The 22,206-nt window shown below is 38.7% G+C and overlaps 1 protein-coding gene across 4 annotated transcripts in view; it reads right to left on the bottom strand.

The window, feature by feature from the left end:
• RALGPS2 (Ral GEF with PH domain and SH3 binding motif 2) overlaps nucleotides 1-22,206 on the bottom strand; it is a 116,788-nt gene that overhangs the window by 71,965 nt on the left and 22,617 nt on the right. For 2 of the 4 annotated variants that reach the window (XM_066556151.1, XM_066556152.1), the window contains exons 2-5: nucleotides 21,274-21,405; nucleotides 18,612-18,719; nucleotides 9,541-9,591; nucleotides 3,609-3,692 (exon numbers count right to left, since the gene is read on the bottom strand). In XM_066556151.1, the coding sequence (XP_066412248.1) occupies nucleotides 3,609-3,692; nucleotides 9,541-9,591; nucleotides 18,612-18,719; nucleotides 21,274-21,330 (300 nt within the window). In that variant the 5' untranslated portion in view covers nucleotides 21,331-21,405. Of the gene's footprint in view, nucleotides 1-3,608; nucleotides 3,693-9,540; nucleotides 9,592-9,701; nucleotides 9,847-9,921; nucleotides 9,941-18,611; nucleotides 18,720-21,273; nucleotides 21,406-22,206 lie in introns of those variants that run through there. The other 2 variants (XM_066556154.1, XM_066556153.1) reach the window with 2 other exon arrangements.

Here is a 22,206-nt window from a genome sequence, read left to right as displayed (position 1 = left end):
AATCCCCCGATTTCCTCTGTCTGTCCTGACTTCTGTGGAAGCTCCCTGGCATCACAGAGACACAAACACTCTGGTTTGCCCAAGGAAACTTGGTTTCTGTCCCAGTCCCAGCCAGACCTCAGCTCAACACTCCCAAGCTCTTGCAGGAAAAGAAGAAAACCCAAACAAACCAGAACAAATTTCCTTTGAAGCTTGGAGCCCTCCAGTCCCTTGAGTGACAGAGCAGGCAGGTGATACAGAACCAAACACACTTAATCACTTCCACCTCAACCACTTCCAGTCCTCTCTGATGTGTTTTTACTGACACAAACACTGGGTGTTGGCTGGTCATGTCTATTAACTAGTATCTTTAGACAGCACCATAACCTAATGCATTGCACATATTGAAAAAGCAATAATTTAAATAAATACTTTTTCTTTACACAAATAATGCATATTTGTTCCATATAGTCCTCTCTTGCTGCATTTAAATGTTATTATACCAACATCAATCAGCAACATGACTCCCAGCTTTGGGTGTCAATAGCTCTGATACCAGTTCAAGGCAGCATTTAAAGCCTTGACATATAATTGTACATTTATATTCTTCCCTATTAAGGTCAACTGAGAATAACAGGCTTAACTTTGAACATATGTGTTCTTGAATCATATCTTAAGATTTTTAAATTATCCCATGTTTGCCATATCTAAAATACCAATTCTGTTCTACTGGTGCTATTAAGTTCACAGTCATTGCTTCAAAAACTAATCTTTGCTTTCTGTGCTAATCAAATTAGGAAATTCAAGAATAGGGAAATTCAAGAATATTCCTTTAAAAGTTTCTGGCTTTTCCTTTCAGCTATCTCCCATGCATACTAACCATTCCACTCAATTTCCAACAATCCCAGTTAAATCCACTGCAATTCAGCAACACTACAATATTCAAGAAGTTCTTCATACTATGTTTGCATTTGGGTTAAAAAAGGATGCAAAAAAACGTGAAAAACACCTATAAATACAGTCAGTAAAACATAAAATTTTCCTTTGGCAAGTGGGATCTCTTCCTTTAAAATTCAGTTCCAATATACTGAATCTAGATGACAAGTTTCTCTAATATTTTAAGATCTCTGGCAGCACAGTTCCAACCCCATTTAAACAAAAATCTCAAAAAAGAGGTTTTCAGTTGAGGGACTCATAACCAAGAGACCAATAGTGACCTTTACACTGTTACCTTCAAAAAAATTTTTATTTGAAATAAATGATAAAAGTTTATTTTCAAAATGTAAGACAATGATTTAGTAAGTGGACTTGGCAATTGTGCACTCTGACAGATTTACCAGTAACAGCAAGTCTACAGCTCACTTTCAGAAGAAAGCTGAAAATGAGAGATCAGAGTTTAGGAAAAAAAAAAGATTCTTCCCTCCTCACTAAATATAAAATAATGCAAAACTAGCACATAAAGTTACATATTTAAGAATATATGATATCAGATATGTAGATCTATATGGGGTACCACTCAACAATGAATTCAACAGGAGAGTCCTGGCATGGAAGGATTCCACTGATTTCTGTTGCCTGAACTCAATGTGTTTTCACAGGCACACCCAATGATCCCATAACTAATGCTGCAACTGCCTAACTTCATCCTCAGTGGAATGTAATCAACTGCACAGAATCATCACAGCTTCCAAAATGCTACCTGCACATCACTTTGCTGGGAAGCAGCTGTTAGTAATTTCATATTCTCTTTATTTAAGAAGTGAGAGCTGTTCATGATTTTCCTTTGGCAAGCTGGGGGCAAAAAGAGAAGAGACAGATGCATAATGCTTAATTCAACCCCAGTGAAATTTCAAAGGTTAACAAAATTTTGCTGACATGTATTCCTGCCTGACAAGGCTACAAGTCCCTGTGACTTTGCTGATTATTTATTTTAGGAGCATTAGAACACCCCAGGTAAGTGGAGCAGAAACAATATCTGTCCTTTCCCCTCTCTACTCCTGTACTGAGGGCTTCCTTGCTGCCAGAACAAAGGCTGAGATAAACTTTATGGAAGTCCTTATTTCCCATGATAAGGTTTCTCCCTCTTCCTTCTTGCTACTGAGCATCTTTTACCATTCTTTAGTATGTCTGAAGCTGTTCCTGCAGTTCTTCAGTAGAGCACATAACAACAACTGAGAAGTGAAGTCCTTGATGAGTTAGTTACTCTGCCTCACATGGTTTTTACCACAAAATTCAGCAAAACTAAAATTCCATTGAAGAGTCAACTTCCATGAATAAGCAAGGCAGGAAATGTTGGAATCAGTGAGATTAGTGTCAAAGTCATGAATGTTTTTATAGCAGTCTATGCATTCTAACTGGAGCAACTTCAAAAGCTAGATCAGGAAAATTTCAACTAAATGCAGAACAGCAGCAACAACAACAACAAAACAAAACAAAAAAACCCCACCAAAACAAACAAACAAAATTCCACAAAAACAAAACAAAACCAAACAAACAAAAACAAAACCAAAAAAACCCACGAAAAAATCCCAAATTCTTGACCAAACCCCCCAGGATCTCAATCGATGGTACAGTCATGGAAAGTTTCAGTGTAACATTCTCTTTTCAGTCCAGTGCAGAATCAGGTAAGTGTCCAAAACCCAATGCCAGACAAGCATTTCAGTCAGTAGGTTAAGAAATATTCTAAGTGTTATCAGTGAAATGTAACAGGATTTGATCATATCCTCAGTGAGAGCAACCATGAGAAGTGAGAAAGTACACAAGAACTGATAGGGAAAAAACCCTGAAGAGTTGACAGGTTTGGTCTGAGTTTCAGATGATTAACAAAGATCTCTGTAAGTCTGAGACTGGGTACAGAGGTTAATTCTGCAAGACAGCTTGTAAGTTTGAGACATTATTAAACATTTACAAGATGAGAGAGGACAGTAATAGAATTACTTCATCTGAAAGAGAAAATATAGCATTACTTAAAAAGAGCATCACAGTTTTGAGACATGATTGGGTAACTCCACAGCTGGACTCCTCCAGCTTTATTTGTGGAGAAAGGGAGAATTCTGTTCTTCTTTTAATAGCTGATTTTATACAGAGAAATTGTTGAGTTAAAAAACCCATAAATCTCAAATATACTACCTAAAAATTATGTGAAATAGAGAGTTAAAGAACAAATCTTTTACAGAAAAATTGCTTGGAATTTTTAAAAGTTTGCCTAGAATCACCTTAAAAAGGTACCTATGCTGACAAGAGGCTTCTATTTCTAGGGACAAAAATATCTATGTGAAGCATAAGACACTCAACTAACACAGAAGGAAATTACATCTAATTACAAGTCCAGAAATCCTGTATGGCAAGCCTTTAACCTGTAATTATGATTCTGTCTTCATATAAAAGACAGCCAGCAGTTCTGGGGAAAATGTGCACTTTGCATCGATTGCTGCTATTTAAAACAATATTTCTTCAACACTGGTTTGGTCTTTCTGCATATCCTATAGATAAAGTATTTGCTAAAAGGAGTTCCTTAAGTTGTCAAGCAATCAGCTGTGATCCAAAATAAAAGTGATGTGCCAGAACACTTAATCCCACAGACTTTCTCAAATGTGTACATTTAATAATGCTGGCAAAAAATAACTCACATGATTGAATCTTCTGGTGAAAGCAACAGCATTTGGTGCAGAACTGTATTTCTCTTTTTTATTCCAGCCACAGCTTGCCAGCTCCTGGGAGAACAAGGATGAAAATTCACTTCTTTAATTTAGTGCATAACACATGTTCAGAGACAAAGGCATATAGAGACACAAATCTTGTAAGTTTTAAAATAACAGAGCAACAACACATTGAAGTGATACAGTTACACTTGTTCTGATTCCTTCTGAAAATTGAGATTCCACAAGTGTCATTTCTGTATTGTGTTGAGTTATTGATTATTGCCATTCATCTTTTGCTGAATTAGAGCTTTCCTAATTTTGTTACCACAGAGGATCCTGCTTCAAACGTGAATCTGAGCTAGAGAGCCAAATGTCCTTTTGTTTTTAATCACTTTCTGAAGATATTTATAGAGATGATACACCTAGTTAACTCAGTATAAGACATGTTTTTAACTTGGCACATTGCATTAAAGAAATACCAAAAAAAGTCATAATTTGCAATAACAATAAAAGAAACACTATTTTCAATTTTCCCTTCCAAAGGAGCCTATTTTGGGAAAATGCATCATCTTGTTTTTTACTAGCACTTAATTTCAACAAAGAAGTTTTCATTAAAATCATAAATAACTCCATGTACCAAAATGAGCTCTTCCAGTTGTATACATCAGCACATGAATAGATGCAAAGACATTCAGCACACAACCTGTTCCACAGTGCTACCAAGAAAAATAAAAAGGACACAGCTTAATTATTCAAATGACATAATAGCAAAGTACAGCCCTTCCTTTTTACTTATTCAGGTCTTCCTTCCAGATCATCCACTCTGAAGTGATCTCAGTTTTATTACCATGCTGAAAACTCCTCACTGAAGCCAGATTTGTGAATCTACCACATAACTTAGATAAGATGACTCAACGTGTAACCAATAATTGTGCCATTTAAGACACAGTTTAAAAGAATTTGGTATCTAGTTAGTCTAAGCTCTCATTTTTTTGACTTTTTAAAGTCAGAAACTTCTTAGCATCTTTCTAACCAATGACTCAAAACTACTAAAGAATCTCATGCCAGTTAAGAGCACCCTGAATTCTTCTACTTGAAGTTTGTGTGCTGTTGTTTGTTAGAGAAGACGCAGAGATTCTTGGCCAGGCACGGGAAAGAATGCAGAATTTCTGGCTTTGTACTTAGGGCTATCCCTTCAACTTTCACTAGAAAGTTGTGCCACCTAAATCTGCCCTGGAAGATCCGGCATGTTCAGCACAGGAAAGCACATGTCCCTGTCCTTACACCTCCACTTCAATGAGCATGCATGAGACAACCACACAGGCCTGAATTACTCCTGCTCCAAAGGAGAGCAGGCTCCTGGAGAAGGGAGCCATTCAAGAAACTCTTGATTAAATTCTCTATCCCTCAGCATCTCTGGTTTCCACTGGAATCACAGCTCTGCACTCAGAAGAACACAAGGGAATTCATTCACAGGCATCTGATAACCCTTCCCTAATAGCAGGAAAAAATTAGTTGTCACCTCAGGTTTAGGGAAAATATGTGAATTTCTTACAAATTCAGGCCATGTCCCTCAATTGCAATTCTCACCAGAGTGAAAAACTCCTAATGATTCAGGCAGAAGCTCCCCATTGCCCTGGCCCTGCACATCTAAGGGCCCACAGGGTACAGACATCAATGGCAACAGATCTGAGAATACTGCAGAATAAAAGATCCTGCTCCTGCCTGGGAAGACACACATCCAAAGCTTTTTCCAGAGGTGTTGAGGCACAGTCACACAGGCACTCAGGACCTGTGCCATTCCTTCTGGTTCTTCAACAGCCTAGGGTGACATCCACACCACTGTTCAGGGATAGACACAGGAGAAGCAAAGTTTTGGGAATTCCCAAAGCATTCCCCCCTCCCTTTAGGAAGTGTAGGAAATATTTCATCTCACTTGCAAGACCCCTCTCTCTCCCTTGGGCAGCCAACTTCCTTTTCTCTCATTTTCAAACTAAGAGTGGTTTCCCTTTGCCTGTCAGGTTTCCCAGATGAGCACCTGACCTTTCTGCCTCAGGGGACCCCTGCTCAGAGCACTCCTGCCCCTTGTGTGACCTCACTGCCCTTGGCACTGCCCTTGGCACCTGCAGAAGAGCAGCCACCAAGGTGTTTGCCCTCCCTGGATCTGGCCTGGAGCAGTCCCACACAGTCCCAACAAGGACACATCTGACTGCACTCACAATGGCAATGAAACACTCACACCACACTGCAACTGAGAAACCACTATTATCCTTCTATAAAAATCCTTCTCTGCTAAATAGGCTGTGCTGCCTATTTCTTACTTACTCTATTTCTTGATCTTCCTCTAGGATTCTACTTTTTCCACCAGAATTTTCAAACCTGAAGTATTCCCCAGGATTATTTCCTTAGTCTGCCAGTCAGCTCAGGAACAGGAGCTACATCACTACAACCACCAGTCTCTTACTTAATTTACATTTAAACTGATCTGAAAAACTGAAAGACATAGGATCAAGAATACAAAAACTGAACTTTCTCTGTAACTCATTCTGGTTTTTATTCCCTTTTGAATACATAGCATTTTAATTTCCTTAACAAAATACTGTGGGAACATTTAAATTATAACCTGTACCACACAGCAGAGAGCAAGATCGTGTTTCTCACAAAAACCTTTATTTAGGTCAAAGGGAAACTTTCAAAAAGAGGAGAGAAGAAGCAAGGATTAATAGCAGAACCATTCTATAACTTCAGAGTAAGCAGAGATTAAGAATACTCAGTAAGTGAATTTTTTTTCACTGCCTAGTCTGGTGAAGCAGAGGGGATGAAGAGGTTAAAGACAATAAGCCAGCAGAGATTTTCAATATGAACACCTGGGCAAATAATTTTGGATGACATATTAAAACATGTAAAGCAAGTGATCAGATTTTCCAAAAAAAAGCAAGCTGATGTGTTCTGCAAGGGGTCATGTGGCTGTTATTTAATGTTAACACAACTACCAGCAGCACAGCCAAGCAAGTCTAAGATTCCCTTCTTTTACAGTAAAACAGAGCTTTACAGTCTCTGCTCTCTAGAAAGCCACAGCCACTACAAGAGAGACAGAACAAAAACCAACACACCACTCACCATTCCCAGGGAAGAGAAGGAAATCTTGTGGCTGACTGGGGGAACTCCGTAATTTTTTTTCCCCCTTAAAATTAAAATGCAAATTGGCTGCATTCATACAGATGTTTATGTCAGAGAGGTGTGTTCTTTATAATCCTTATTTCTTCTACTGCAGCCCATTAACTATTAATTAACAAACAACTAGGAATTCCTTCTCCTTTCTCAGAAGCAACTTGCAGGTGTTTTTACTGAAGAAGGAAGGTGGTTTCCAGAGTCCAGGAGTGACACAGCCTGCACACAGCTCAGGCAGAGGATCATGTCACTAAAGATGATCTAACCATGTTCAAGTCCCTGCTTCTGGCTCACCCCCAATGTAAAGGGATCCACCACTTCCTTTAATCCCAGATTCTGAGGGCAACACTGAGCTTCCAGTCTGTTTTTCCACAAGCATGAAATGGTGAGTTGTAGTGGGCAGTGTGCAGAAACTTGAGCCTATGTGTGAAACCACAATATTGCTAAGAAATTTGAATGTAAACAGAAATAATTCTATTTACTTGCTACAGATAGAGGCAAAAGGCTGCTGAAGTATTTAAGTGTGCTGTGAGCATGTTCATTGATTTGGATACTAAAACAAAAACTACTACATATTGCTTTGGAAAGTGTTATTAGGCTCTGTTTTTTGTTAAGAAAATCAAGATGAAATTCTGGTATTGCTTTTTATTAAAAAAAAACCTACCCGTAATAATTTAATAAATATTTTAACACAATGAGGAAGGTGCAACACAATAATTTAAAAGATGTTAAAAGAACACTGCTCACACAGCCTAAAAATGAAAAGTATCATCTCCAGCAATTAAAAAAATAAAGCATCTCTGAGTACATCTTTCAGAAACCTTACTTGAGAAAATAAATGAACACACATTAAAGGCTAAAAAATTTCATTCAGATACCATTCTGCACTTGGGAAGCAAAGGGAGATTCACAACCCATGTGACAAAGATTTGCTGGGGAATTACAAATTTCAATAAACACGCTGTTTTTAAATCACAGCACACTGGGGAAAAACATTGCACATCATCTCCCACCATGCACACAGATGAGAGCTGTGAAATTCAGTATCAGTATTCAGAATAAAAAAACCCAAGTCAGACTCAGTTTAGGAGCCCTTTCATACAGGTGAAATCAGCTCAATGGTGTTTTGTTTTCTAATTACAAACTCCACAATGCTTGAGTGCACATGCCAAGGGATGGATACAGATCTACAAGTTAAATCAAGACATGGATATTGCACAGGCTGGTAGAAACTTGAAGGAAGCTCAGAAGTCTACACCACTTCATTGACCTACTGTCAAGATGCCTTGAGGTAAACTAAGCCTTCCACATCTGATATTCCCTTCTGCAAATCAAGAGAAAAGCAATTTAAGTGTATTTAGCCTTTTCTGATGTGAGAGCTGATCTTTACAACCCTTCTCCTCAGAGGATGAACACTGTTTAGAGACACATCAGCCACCCTTCCTCATGGGTATTTTCCAGTGAAGGCATCACACCAATTTTTCTTATTAATTTTTTCTTATTCTTATAGAGATTTTTAATAAATAATTACTGTGCAGATATATCTGCCTACACTCCCATATTTTTTCTGAATAGCCTTGGAGTGCCTTTAACTGGCAGAATATGTTTATCCTGATCTTCCAATGGGATCTCTCTTTTTTTAAAGCTCTTCTCCCAAAGCTTTAAAGCATTTGCCCTTTCATCTGAGTCTTTTAAATGTTTTTCTCATATGTATGTCTGTGTACTACTTTTGTTCATGTTAAGTACTGCTGTGATGTAGGTTCAAAACAGATCAAATGGAAAACTCTCTGAAGGACTAAACCAACAAAAAACTCCAAAAACCCAAACCAACAAACTAAGAAATGAACCAAAAATCACACACAGATGCACAAGTGCTGGGAAATATCTTGTGGAAATACTATGAAAGCTGAATCATCTTCAAGTACAGACCAAACAGCAGCCTTCAAAAAAATTCCCAGGGAACACAAATGATGAAATCAATAATCACAGCCAAGAGATTGAGCTGGTTTGTCCACTTGAAGCAAAATATTCTTCAGCAGTCACAAGAGTGACATAACAAACCTGCTGCCAGTGAAATAGCTGGTGATGGACTGAAGTGACTGATGACCTGAGAAAGACTTCCACAGCACTGATAAAATGCACAACAAACTGGAAAATAATCCCTCAAAGTGCAAAACAATGCCCACAGGAAAATGCTGATGGTACAGAAATGAGGAAAAACAAATTCATCATTTGTTATAGTCACTGTGAAGATGCTGAAATGAGCTCAAGTCAGCTAAAATCTGAAAGGAATATGGCATTACATAAAAACAAATGAGAGAACACAAATCATCAATGTATTATCCCAACAGATCACACACATCTTGAATGCCACTACAACCATTTCCATTTTGCCAAAGGAGAAGTGAAGCAGTTATGGAAACAAGGGACAGGATGAAGTATTAAAACACGCATCAGTAGCCGAAACCTAAAACATTATAATCAGAATTATCAAATCAGGATGTTTGTCATTCAGAAACACTAAATCCCACATGCTTCATCTCCAGCACAAGCTGAATTAAATATCACTATCAGTCCCCAAACAGGCTATTAGTTCCAGATATTTTTCTGTTAAAAACCATCTGCTTCAGAATGCATGAATTGGGACAAAAATTAAGATTTATAGACATACACTTGGCAATTCCAGAATTTATACTCTGGCATCACTTTTCTTATTTGAACTGAAAAACAAAGCTAAGGAAATACTCACCTCTGGCTGAATTGCTTTAAATACAGGCACATCCATTAGAGTTATTTGACCCTGGAATAAAAATTTGAAAGAAAATATAAGTTAAGATCAAAATTAACCTTGCATTCCACTTAGGTGCTGTGCTGCTTAAGAGCTGCATTTGTTCTGCTTCCTTTTCTTACTTGGCTTTCATTTGCTATCTAATTTCAGAGGTTTCAGCTTCTACCACAGGGTCATCCTGCAAAACCAAAGAAAAGCGTGCTCCCAGCTTTACATGCACAAATAGTAAACAAATTATGAGAAATTATCCTCAGGAGCATAGTCCTGCAGTTACATGGGCAAGTAAGAGCTTAAACTCAGAAACAGAATATAAGAGCCTCCCCAAAAAGACAAGGAACTGACTGCAGTTGCTCAAGGGTAGCTTCTCCCCAAACTCTGAATGCTATCCCAGCTGCACAGCTCTACTGAAACATCCCTACAACTTTTCAATCAATACTTGAACCATATTTGAGTAACAAAGCAAAGCAATTGTTCAGTTGCTCGGCAACAGTTAAAATTCAACACAGTCATCTCTTTTCCAGCAAGGCAGAGTCAATAAGTGCATTTTCATTCTGGGATGTTTGCTCAGCTTTGAAAAGAGTCAAGTCAAAGACCAGGTTCTGCATTTTGAAATATATTCACAGAGCCTTATTTTAAGTTTATTAATCCTGCACCTTTTAGGACTGCTGACAGCCTATACATCTAGAAAAGAAAAGACCATTTCTTTCAAAGGTAGCCCAGAAAGACCAGTGCCATCTGAGTTAGATATCACAAATTTTCTTTAAATAATGAATCCAGGGACCTTGTTCTGTTCCCTCAGCTGTCAGCTGCACGGCTTTATTCCCAATTCCTTGAAAACAGCAGTGCCCCAGATATACACTCCAAGGTTCACACTGACAGCTTTGTGACTCTCCCAAATTGCAGCTGCCACTGGATGCCACTGTGGATGGGGGAACAGCTCCTCAGAGAAAGCCAACCTCGCAGGAAAATTTTAACTGGGATGCTCTAGGTGAAAGTCAGCAACTACAGAGATGTACCTGCTCTAATGAGGCAAGATTTTGTGTTTTGCAAAGACAACCCAATTTATATTTGGTAGCACATCTTGATCTCTAAATGCCTTTTTAGATAGGAATTCTGACAATCAACGATAAACATAAAAAAATTACATATATAATTTGTCTGTGACCAACACCCTGACACAATCACCTGGTGCTTTGCAGTACAACAGCAGAGAAGTAACAAGTATTGTCTCACTTTTACACACTCTCTTTCCTGGTCTCTGCTCTAGTGCTCTTTCCCCCAGACACCCCCTGGTGGGGCTGCAATGTCACTGTGCTGGAGGGCAGGAAATCTCTGCAGAGGGATCTGGACAGGCTGGATCAATGGCCAACATCCCTCTCTGCAGAGGTTGGATCAATGAGGGTCAATTAAGCCAAGGGCTGGGTCCTGCCCTTGGATCACAACCACCCCAAGCACAGCTACAGCCTGTGAGGAGAGTGGCTGGAAAGTGAGGAACCCAGTCCTGGAACAGCAGCCACAGCACTCCATCTCCAGTCCTCCATTTGTGTGTTCAGTTTATCAAGCTTCCTCAGAAATGTGTTATTTTTGGTCAATATGTGGCTGAGTGGGTGCAGCATTATGCTTCTCAGTAAAGCAAATTAATAGCAAAATCGGTTGGGTTTGGGAAGATGAAAAGAATGGGCAGTTCAATAAAATTCAAACAGAAGGCACATTAAAAGATCCTTACAAAAGACACAGGCATTTCAATAGTTTTTGACATTTCACTGCAAATCCTCCTCACTGAAACAAGACTGCAATAACAGCACAATAAAAAAAAGCCAGGAAACTGATTATTTGTTCACACTGAAGAGAGAAGACTTAAAAATAAATGTTGTCTTTCTTGCTAGCCCTTCAGAATCCATCCTCTTCATCAGCCTGAACTGCCTTAGCTAAAATGACTTGCTTCACTAGTGACTCCTAAACAAATTACTACATTAAGACAGGATCAATACAAAATACTTATGAATTCTGCTGTTAAGTTCTAATAATACTTTTTATTTCATATATAAAAATAAATGCATACATTTTAAACAGGAATATTAAAAAGGACATTTTAACACAAAAAAAAATACACAAGTGTCAGGGTTCAGGATTAGTGGTCAATATTAAAAATATTTGAAATTGCTATTAAGTACATTACAATATTTTTAAAAGCCTGACAATTATAGAAACCTCTGGAAGATTTAACAGAGAAACCTCTTTCTTCTAGGACCATGTTGATATTAGGCTGATGGGTTTTTTTCCTTGCTTGGTTGACACATTTTTGCTTTTATTAAAACCTTAAGTAACACTGCATCACAGAAGCACTAGTTCAAGAAACACCCCTTATTGCAGTTCCTTTCTTAGAGAGCTTGAAATTTCCATTATGAGTTCCCAGGGCTTAGTAAATTGCTCATAATTCAAAGGAACCAAGCCACTGAGAGCTGAATATCTAAGCTGATTGCTAAAAAGCCATTTGAGTTTGTAGATATGACAGTAACTCACATTAGAGTCTAAAACTACATTTAACAAAACAGATTTTTTGAAACATTAACTTGCTCATATCTATATCTACAAGTCTAATGATTGAATTTTTATTCTTTTAAAACATGCTCACTCACTGCTAAGTAAGAAATAAAGCAGACTGAAAGGCTGGCAGTCTAATTAATAGCACTTGAAATTACGAAGCTTCAAAAATAATTTCTGAGTTTTATGTTATGTACCATTGCTCAACTCTAACAGCAACAAAAAACTTCTGCCTTGACCCTCTCAAGGAGGATTTGAACCCCAATAAACAAAGCCCCTAGTTTGGTTTCTGCAAGTGAGAGGGATACAATGCACTAACTTTTCTCACTCCAGCTCCTTAACCCAGCCAATACAAATTCTTGGAGAGCTTCCCTCTCCCAAATGTGGTTTAATGCTTTAATATTCAAACCAAAAATTGTAAGTGTTCAAATCAACTTGTTACATGAAGCACGCCAACCATAACTTCTCTGGTTTTAGAGCTGCCAGCTGCAGATTTAAAAGAAAGAAAAATAATTACATGTGCAATACAAAATTGTGAACTTGTCCTTACTTATTTAAATAAGCATTCTGATTATGTAGAGATAGGGAAACTTGTTATTTTCTCTCTTTTCAGAAGTGGTATTTCTACCAAGTTCATTTAGATAATAAAGTATTTCATCATTGCACAGGGTGAGCTGAATGGAGGTTTTGTTTCTGTTTGCCCTAGATCCTAGATAACAGCTCTAGAATATAAGTAGAAAAGGTATGCTTTTAATATATCACAATTATATTTCCCAATTCTCAACCACATGAACAGCTGTACAAGGCAAAACCATCTTTTAAAAGTGGTGCATGATCATTTTCCAATTAACACAGTGAAATGGCTGCTGGAAGACACCTCCCCACCCCTTCACAGCCACAGGAGTTCTGCATGTATAGAAAAGACCTTGCCTGGGGAGTCTCCAACAGCCAAGTGTAAAAATATTTTAGCTCTCATGGGTGCTGAGAAGTTGGACTTGTGAACAATTAAGTACTTCAAAATACTAAAATTATTACCAAACAGCTTCATATAAAGAGGTTTTACCCCTCTCTCGGGGAGGTCTGCTGGGTCAGAAATTTTATATTCAAACAGCTCAGAACTACATTTCTGTGTGCTGCTTCTTTGAAGAATATGAAGAAGCCCAATGAAATAAAATTCAAAAAGATTTCCTGGTTCTTTTTCTTTACTATGAGGATACATGGATTACCCTCCTTTCACAAAAACCTCTAAATTAAGAACTTCTAGTTCCAGTTAAGACCTCTGCATTAAGCTCTTCTCCACACTTCTATATGGAAGTTCTCATTGGACCCGGGCTATATTCCCACTTCTTTAGTCCTTCTCAAGCATGAACTCTTTCTATCAGGCCACTTGCTGTATGTACTGTAAGTTTTCCTGCCATGTACCTACCCTAAGGACAGGGCACTTCCCCCACTGCTCCCTCCCAGACAGAAAACCCTCAGTCTAAAAAGAAATTTCTGTTTGAAATTTAGAAAGTCAAACGTCTGCATTCTGGTCATTGAAGAATGCTGCCATCACCTGATTTTACTTGAAGCCATGTTGGTTGAAGCAGCACTTCATAAATTGTTCCTTAATCTGAATTTCTAGAAGGAATTATATTTAAGCCTTCCAACTTGGCTTAGTGTTGTCTCTCTAGGCTGCCAGGATATTTTCTTCACTGAAAAAATAGCTAAGCCTCTGTTAAGCACAGCATCAGTAGGAGAATAATTCTGCTGTCCAGAATGAACACCAGGGGATTCCAGTTCCTGTGCTGAAGCTCTACTTGTTTTCTCACAAAGTCCACTCCAAAACTTTTATCATTAATAGTTCCTCCACATGCTGTAATTAAGTTGCTTCTTCTTGCTCTCATTGGGAACATATTTACTCTAATATTCTTCTGCAAAGTAAAGCTAGCAGGAAGTAGATAACCTGATATTTCACTGTCATAAGAGCTCCTCCTTGTTTCATTGAAACCATTTTAAAATAAACTCTATTTTCACATTGTTTCCAAAATAAGCAGTATTTTCTTCCAACAATCATCTGACAAAGCTTCACAGGAATTAAAAAGAAAGAAATACACATACATTTTAGCATGAGCTTACTCCATAGCACTTCCAGGGACTGGGGCAAAGAATAAAGAATCCTTCTTAGATAACTAGGTGGAAAAAAAAGCAATGGATTTATACAGCTGCGCTTCCCTTAATTCTACCTCAAATATTTACACCACCGTGGCTAAGTCAAAGTATAAAATGGAAAAGTGAGTCAAAAAGTAATAAACAGTCTAATAATTAAACAGTAGCTGTCTAAGGAATAAGAATTTACTGTAAAGCAAAAAATAAATATTTCCTCAACCTGAGGTTGGCCAGCACCTTAATTTGGAGCTCATGTCCCCAAGCATTCTCCTTCTTTCCTTCAGCCTCACCAGCCTCCCCTTCCCACTGCCACTGCACCACTAACAGATCCCTCCCCCACAAATTGTGCCCTGTGTGCTCAAAACCACACTTCTCCCTGGGATGAAAATGGGGAGCATTCACTGCGACCACGCCGACCCCAGGCACACCACGGCCCCCCCAGCAGGGCCAGACACCACGGGGCAAGGCTGGCACCAGCCTGGCTGTGGCTTCCAGCCCAGCAATAAAGAACTGAGCAGTGACCAGCCTAACAGCAGGGCTTTAAATCAGAGATGGTCTCCTTCCTAGTTCCATCTACAAAGCTGGCCATTGAATCCTTAAATGTGTCCTACTTTGTCAGGACCCAGGACATCCCTCTGGCTGTCCTGAGCAGCCAAGACCCCTGCCAGGGGGCTCAGAGACCCTGGCACAGAGCCCAGAAATGCCTGTGGGTTTGATCATGACCCGTGGAGCAAGTTACCAACCTTAGATGAAGATCTGCAAGCCATGACAAATAGAATGATAATGAATTTATCACAAGGTGAAAAAGTAGATTTTGGGGTTTCTAGAATGGAGGTTCAGGGGGGCAAGATGGAGGGATCTGGGTGTGTCCAGCCTTTCTCCTTCTTCTTCTTGGCCTCCATCTTCTGCTGTGATGTTGGCACTCACAGATTGGTTTAGAGTAGAAGCTCACTGTCTAACATAGGTGATGGGTATTGAAAAGTAATTGTAAACATTGTACATATAGTTTTATTATAAAGACATAACACCACCCCTAGGGCACACAGTGTGCCTGGAACTGTCTTGCTGAGAGGACCTCAGCTGGACAGGAGAAAATTTTTTATAGATAAGATACAATAAACAACCTTGAGACTGAGAAATGAGGAGCCCTGACTCCTTCTTCGAGTGCTGGGCTGGGAAAAGAGACTTTCTAATGCATCTTGGGGTCACTCTGACAAGCTAAAGAGCCCGACACTACTTCATACTTATTGAATGGGATTCTTCTTCCCCAAAATCCATGCAACACTCAGGTATTCAGTACATCCCCTGGAAGCTCTCTGTAAGCTGCAAGGTGATAAAGCAAACTATAAATTTGCAACAGCAGCAGCAGGGCCTGAAGATCTCACCCATTTCTGTAACTCAGCCCTTTCTAAAGTAGCCTTCAACCTTAGGAAGAATTAAAACCACCCAGCTGCTAACAAGGTTATAACTGACTCTTACACCTCTATTACAACAAGAATTTCCATTACTGTTCCAACTGGCCCCCTTGAAGGGCTGGAAGACTTTTGCTCATGACACAAAGGACCATTACATGAAACAGCACTCCTCCTGTGTACTCAGGACAGTGTTAGACGGCTGCCAAAGGTGAGAATATGGAAATAAAATCACCAAAAATATCTGCACTCAGATTTCTCTTTGGCTTGGTAGCAGCTACTTGAAAATACAGGATTATAACCTTTTGTTGTCCAACTCATCTCTTACCCACTAAATGACTAAACAGAGAGAGTTTTGAAATGATAATGATGTCTTTGAGACAGTGGGAACTGGAAATACACCTGTGTCTCTCACTGGTACTGAAATCACTAGCATGGATCTTATTTCCAGTGTATCTCAAACTTCATTATCTTTCAGATTTTTGTTCTTCTTGATAATTGTACATCTCCCATGTGTGCACAGGGACCTGTTCTAATCAAAACAGATCACACAAGGTACAGGATGGGACCTCATAATGTCTGTGTTGACTTGATCCTGATCAGTGAACTCTCACCTTTACACCACCTCTGTTCAGGAACTCTCTTCATTGGAGCCAAGGCTTCCTAACCACTATTTAGACAGCTGCCTAACCACCTCTTGTGCAGCAACTTACTTTTATTGCTGTTTTACTGGCTTTTTCATGTTATCTTTCCTCTCAATCAAAAGCTACTTAGGCAGCCCATGAATTATTTCATCAGTTTACCACTTCAAAATAAATTACATTATTTTAAACAGTATTCACTCTGCTGTCACAGAGACGTGCCTGCAGCCTGCACTGCATCCATTTTATAAGAGCTATCAATAAATGAGAAGCTTTCTCATACTTTGAAAAAGCAACTGGCAGCATATCCATGTCCAACCCAAGAGGTACTACCCACCACCAGGAAACCTCACACACTTTTGCATCTTCACATCCACACTGAAACTCAGATGAAGATTTTACACCTCTGTGTTATAGCAGAACTAAACCCAGGAAGAATAAGGAAGTGGCTGAGAAAATAAAAACAAGGGTCAAAGATACTTTTCCTCCACAGTACCTAAGTTTTTGGCAAATTTACTTATTTCTACAACCTTCAGCAAGAATGATCAGAAAAAGACAGTATTCAAAGCAAAAAAGGTGCTACTGGAAAAGCAGATACAGTGCCTGGGGAAACAAACATTAACAAAGAAGTGCAGCTGTGTAAAGAAACACTCAAAAAGAAATGAAATCAATTATTTCCTTGCCAAAGGACTGAATACTGATGATTTTGTTCAATTGTTCAGAATTCTTCATGCAAGATGTTTCATATCAATTTATAGTAAATCAAACCTGCTACAAAGAACCAGATACTTTAAAAGGAAAAAGGTTAAAAGCAAAAATGTTTCTTTTGAGGGACTGAGAAAACAGCAAAATTATACTTAGTAATAGAAACCAAAAATACAAGCACAGCTTCATAACTGTAATGTGAAATGCTTAATTAAAAGATTCCTGTTGGTGAGTAGAACTCTACCCACTTTGAGGCATAACATGAAAACAGGAAAAACACTGGATTTGGATACAGATTTTTTCCTAACCAAGATTTCTTAAGTGGGTAACATTTAGAACACACGGAGTCAAAGGTTGCTGCATTTGAGAGAAGAAGGATTAGATGGTGGAGCACAAGAATTATGAAATGTGATTCTATGACAAGGCACCTCTGTATATTCTGCTGTCCAAGGGAGTGACAGCAGCTCCACAGAGACTGACTGATCTATTCTGCTGCCCAACAGCATCTACCACTGGTAAATAGTAGAGCCATTCAACAAACTCATTCTGGCCTGAATGCACATTCCACTGGAATTCATGTCCCTAGCCCCAGATTCCCCAAGTTACATTTACTTTATGTACAGGAATCATAAGATAAAACTGGAAGGACAGCCAGCCCAAAAAAAATCTTCCCATGGAAAGTGGGTGATGCATTGCCCAGCTGTTCCTGACAACAGAGAAAGGAAGAGGCCCAAACCACATGACTTGAGCCTCAGTCAGGAATAAATCCCATCATTAATTATGATCCTCAGCCAAGAAGAATTTAATGTTTAAGTACCACTTCATAATCCAGCTGCTTTAAATTTTCAGTGTTCTCATTAAAATCAATTGTGCCATTAATAATTAACTGAAATAGTTATTAACAATTACAAACCAGAACAAACTAAATGGGAATATTTTGTGACATGTATTACTCCATATCAATAATCTCCCCAGGACAATTCCTCATCAATCTCATCACTTGAATTGGAAATATATTAAGAGCTTAGCAATCTTTCTAGCAACATACTTGAATTACTTAGAGGGACCATCTGTTGTCCTCACCTCCACAGGGAGTAAAAACAAAACTAAACAATCACCCAACATCTTAACCAATGAGATGTTTAACCAATTAACATTGGTTAAACATCTCATTATTCTGTGCAGCCAAAAGAAGAAAACTAGAAAAGCTTCCTAGAGCAAGAGCTAGCAGAGTTAAGAATTAAAATAGCTCCAGAAAAAAACCCAAGTACAGATCAAATATTGCCTTGCAACTAAAATATGCATGACAGAATTAAACTGTGTCACATAGAATAAAGAATCTTTGGTCTATGCTACGTATAAGAGTATGAAAAATACCTGGACAGCAGAGCCCAAAAAGATAAATTAATTGCAATTCAAATTTCAAACAGAATAGAGACAATGAAGAAGTAAAGAACAGGATCTGTTTTTAAAATCCATGGATGACAGAAATTAGGCGAGAAAAGTGCAGCAATAGAGAAGCAGAGAAAAGCTGCAAAGCAGAGTGACACACAAAGAAGTTGGAATTCCTGGACTTGCTTACCGCATATTCCTCTGGTGTGACCTTTAGAACATCAAATACCACTGCATCAAAGCTCTTCTTCAGTTCAGATGAACCCTTGTCACTCAAGGACTCGGAGCTGCTACTCTTCTGCAGAAACAAAAAACCACAGAAGATGTTTTGGACCTGTCCTTTTTGTCTTCTCTTTTTTACACTCTGTCCAAACGTCATTGTTCACATAATTTTTCAATTCAAATTCAGTCACAGAACAGACTTTTTCCTGATGTGGACTGCAAAAAATCAGACCCTCAAAGTGACAACTGGATTTCCATGGATTTCCTTTTAGCTGAAGGAGGGCAGGGTTAGATTAGATGTTAGGAAGAAATTCTTTGCTGTGAGGGTGGGCAGGCCCTGGCACAGGGTGCCCAGAGAAGCTGTGGCTGCTCCTGGATCCCTGAAGTGTCCAAGGCCAGGCTGGATGAGGCTTGGAGTAACCTGGGACAGTGGAAGGTGTCCAGTGCATGGGCTTTACCATCCCTTCCAATCCCAGTAATTCCATGGTTCCAAAGGAATTCCTCAACACACAACAGTTGTATTTCAATGAATAATTAAATTCCAATTTTATTGACAGGAAAGGTAATAACAGCAACTGTATCAACAAAAGCAATACAGTCACAGTGAAATTCAAGCAGAAAAAATATCACAAAGATAAGGAAAATGGGTCTGTCCCAAGGGAATAGTTATCAATTCTCTTCCTCTTTCTCTTTAAAACAAGGAAGCTTACAAAAATTACACTGAGCTACATGTGTTCCTGTTGAAGACATTTAGCAGAAGGAATTTTAGTGTTGTTTTTAAATTACAGTAATTCACATTTGCAAAAAATACCAGATACTAGGATGTCATTCTATGAGCATTTATCTACAAAATAAAGATTTTGCTTCCTTGAAAAATACAAATGTGGCTCAAAAAATAAACACTTCATACTGGCTTCATATGTTTCATAGACAGTTTTCACATTAAAGCAATACATCTGTGTTATGAGCAATCACTTCCTCTAGCACAGAGATGCAGACCTACATTCTATTCATTCATTGCTGAAGTTGTGTCAGGGCAAGTTAGGCTTGGGTATCAGGGAAAGGCTCTTCCCCAGAGGGTGCTGGCACTGCCCAGGCTGCTCAGGGAATGGGCACAGCCCCAAGGCTGCCAGAGCCCCAGGAGGGGTTGGACACCACTCCCAGGGATGCACAGGCTGGGATTGTTGGGGTGGCCAACACAATCAAGGCCCTTTGTGACAGTCTGTGCCATTTCACTGCTAATGTTGAAAGCTTTCAAGGCTGTGGACATGGGTCCTTGAGAATTCAGCCAGTTAAAATAAACTCATATCCATTTTCAAGCACATTTGATATAAGGACACATTATAAAGAAAATGCTTATTTAATAATGATGTCCACTTTTAATCAGATTCTGATATTACAATCTCTCTGAAAAATATGCCTTTGAAAACACCAACAAAAAGCTCCACACCAGACATGCATTTTCAGTAACCAGTATGCTTACAGAAACATTTCAGTTACAAGTCCTCTTTCCTACTTCTTAGTCAAGATAGGGAAAAAATACCACTTGCTTAAAGTAAATTTATGTAATTTTGCCAAAATATATTTTACTCAATTTTATCAGACATCACATAAACATTCAAGACTATTTTGCTGAGTAAAAAGGTTGCTTTCCTCCAAGAAATTTTTTCAGGTGCATGCCAAAAAACAGTCAATGATTCATGAAGCAATTATAACAGGAGTACAAGAACCTATATAAAAACAAACAACAGTCTTGGAGACCGATGCCAGCTCTCTTGACAATAGTTGTGAAATTGTGGTGGAAATTATTTGGTTCCTTTTGGTAGCACAAAACTCCAATTTTCCTTTGGCCTTGTTTGTGGTACTCCCCATTTCCATATGCAAGTGCACACCATACATAGCTGCTATCAAAACTCATCTGTAAATATGTAAATAAATAAACAAAACATCTTTGCTACATTGTAGAGATTCGTGGAGGAAGCAACTTCAGTCAGGACTTTGTGGTGTTCTAATTTCAGCCCAAGCCTCTTCCTTAACATGCAGATGACAAATGGAAAACTACATTCACTTCAAACTAAGCGGCACCAGCAGATGAGGCCAATCTCCATTGCTTGGCTGATGCACACACTCAGCTCACAAGCTGCTCATTTCTAGAGGGCAGAAGCTTTGATGGGCAGGAGAGATCCCCACCTATGCCAGAAGAGAGTCCAAGAGACAAAGGGAACAACTTTATTCACTGCTGCTGTGTCAGACTGCCCCTCAGTACACACACACAAGTACCTGTCAAAGAAAAGAACATTTCCCACCGGCCTTGCCAAGCCAGCTTAATGTGCTAAGAGTGTCTATTCTTGTTAAAACTTGAAAAGAAAAGCTTCCTTGTCTAGATGTGATGGAAGAGAACATGGAAAAAGTCAGCTTTGGCTATGGTATATGCAAGTTCATGCTCTATTTTGGTATGCCAAGTTCAGGACTTTACATTTTATTCACACTGAACTGGAGTGTATGAAACCAACACATAGAACAAGAATCTGTTGGATGACAGCTGTTAAAAGAAAAACTCACATTTTAGTGCACTTTAAAGTAAAAATGGAGTACACAGTTAGCCAGTAAGTGAGGTTTGCAGTCCTTACCTCTGAAGCAGTAGCTGCAATGTTGACACCACTGGACTGTCCGTTCATTAGCTCCATACTGCCCACACCATTAATCTTCAGCCCTACATTTACAGCAGCAGGATCATCTCCAAGGCAACCCAATAACCATTCCTACAAAGAGCAAAATGTGTCAGAAACCACTTGCTGCAGGGGTTTTCATCAAGATGCAGTGCCTAAAATCCTTAACAAAAATAAATTACTTCCAAAATGGCTACACCACTCTGAGGTCCAGACTTTGGATTCTAACCTGTATTTTAAGATTACCAACAGACAGACTTTAAACCAACATAAACTGAAGGTTCCATTAAGATCCATCAGTCACTGGCAGTATTGACTTACCATATTTTTCCCCCTATTGTCTTCTCTATGCCAGGAATCAATGTGCAAATACATGCAGTATCCCTAACAAATTGAGGTTTGCAACATCAGTTCATATACTCTACTTTTCCTTTTATTACCAGCTTTAAAAGGTATATTCCAGTATATATGTTAACTCTATTAAGTAACTTTAAGGTATTATCTTATCACTTCCTGTCTTATAGGACTCTTCATTAGCTTTAAGCAAAAATTATTACATTGAAAGCAATAAAAAGTAAAAATGGAATTTATACATTTCTCCACAAATGATCCAAACTATTATTTAGTAAAAAAAAAAAAACACCAAAAAACAAACAGAAAAACACACAAAGAAAGGAAAACTCCACACACTGACTTTTAATGCATCCTTGCATGAACACTATGACTTTCATTTCTGCAGAGAAAAGGCTGCAAAGAAATGGAAGCCTTTGGCATCCACTATAAAAACAGTGAGACTACCCAACCACAGTGTTACAGAGTAAAAATTGGTTTGTGCTTAAATTAATGAGCTGTTAGTGCCCTCTAGTGTGAACACTCTTATAAATCAGCTTCCAT

Source organism: Molothrus aeneus, chromosome 9, assembly GCF_037042795.1.
Source record: "Molothrus aeneus isolate 106 chromosome 9, BPBGC_Maene_1.0, whole genome shotgun sequence".
Taxonomy (NCBI): domain Eukaryota; kingdom Metazoa; phylum Chordata; class Aves; order Passeriformes; family Icteridae; genus Molothrus; species Molothrus aeneus.
This window is presented reverse-complemented; position numbering and strand designations above follow the sequence as displayed.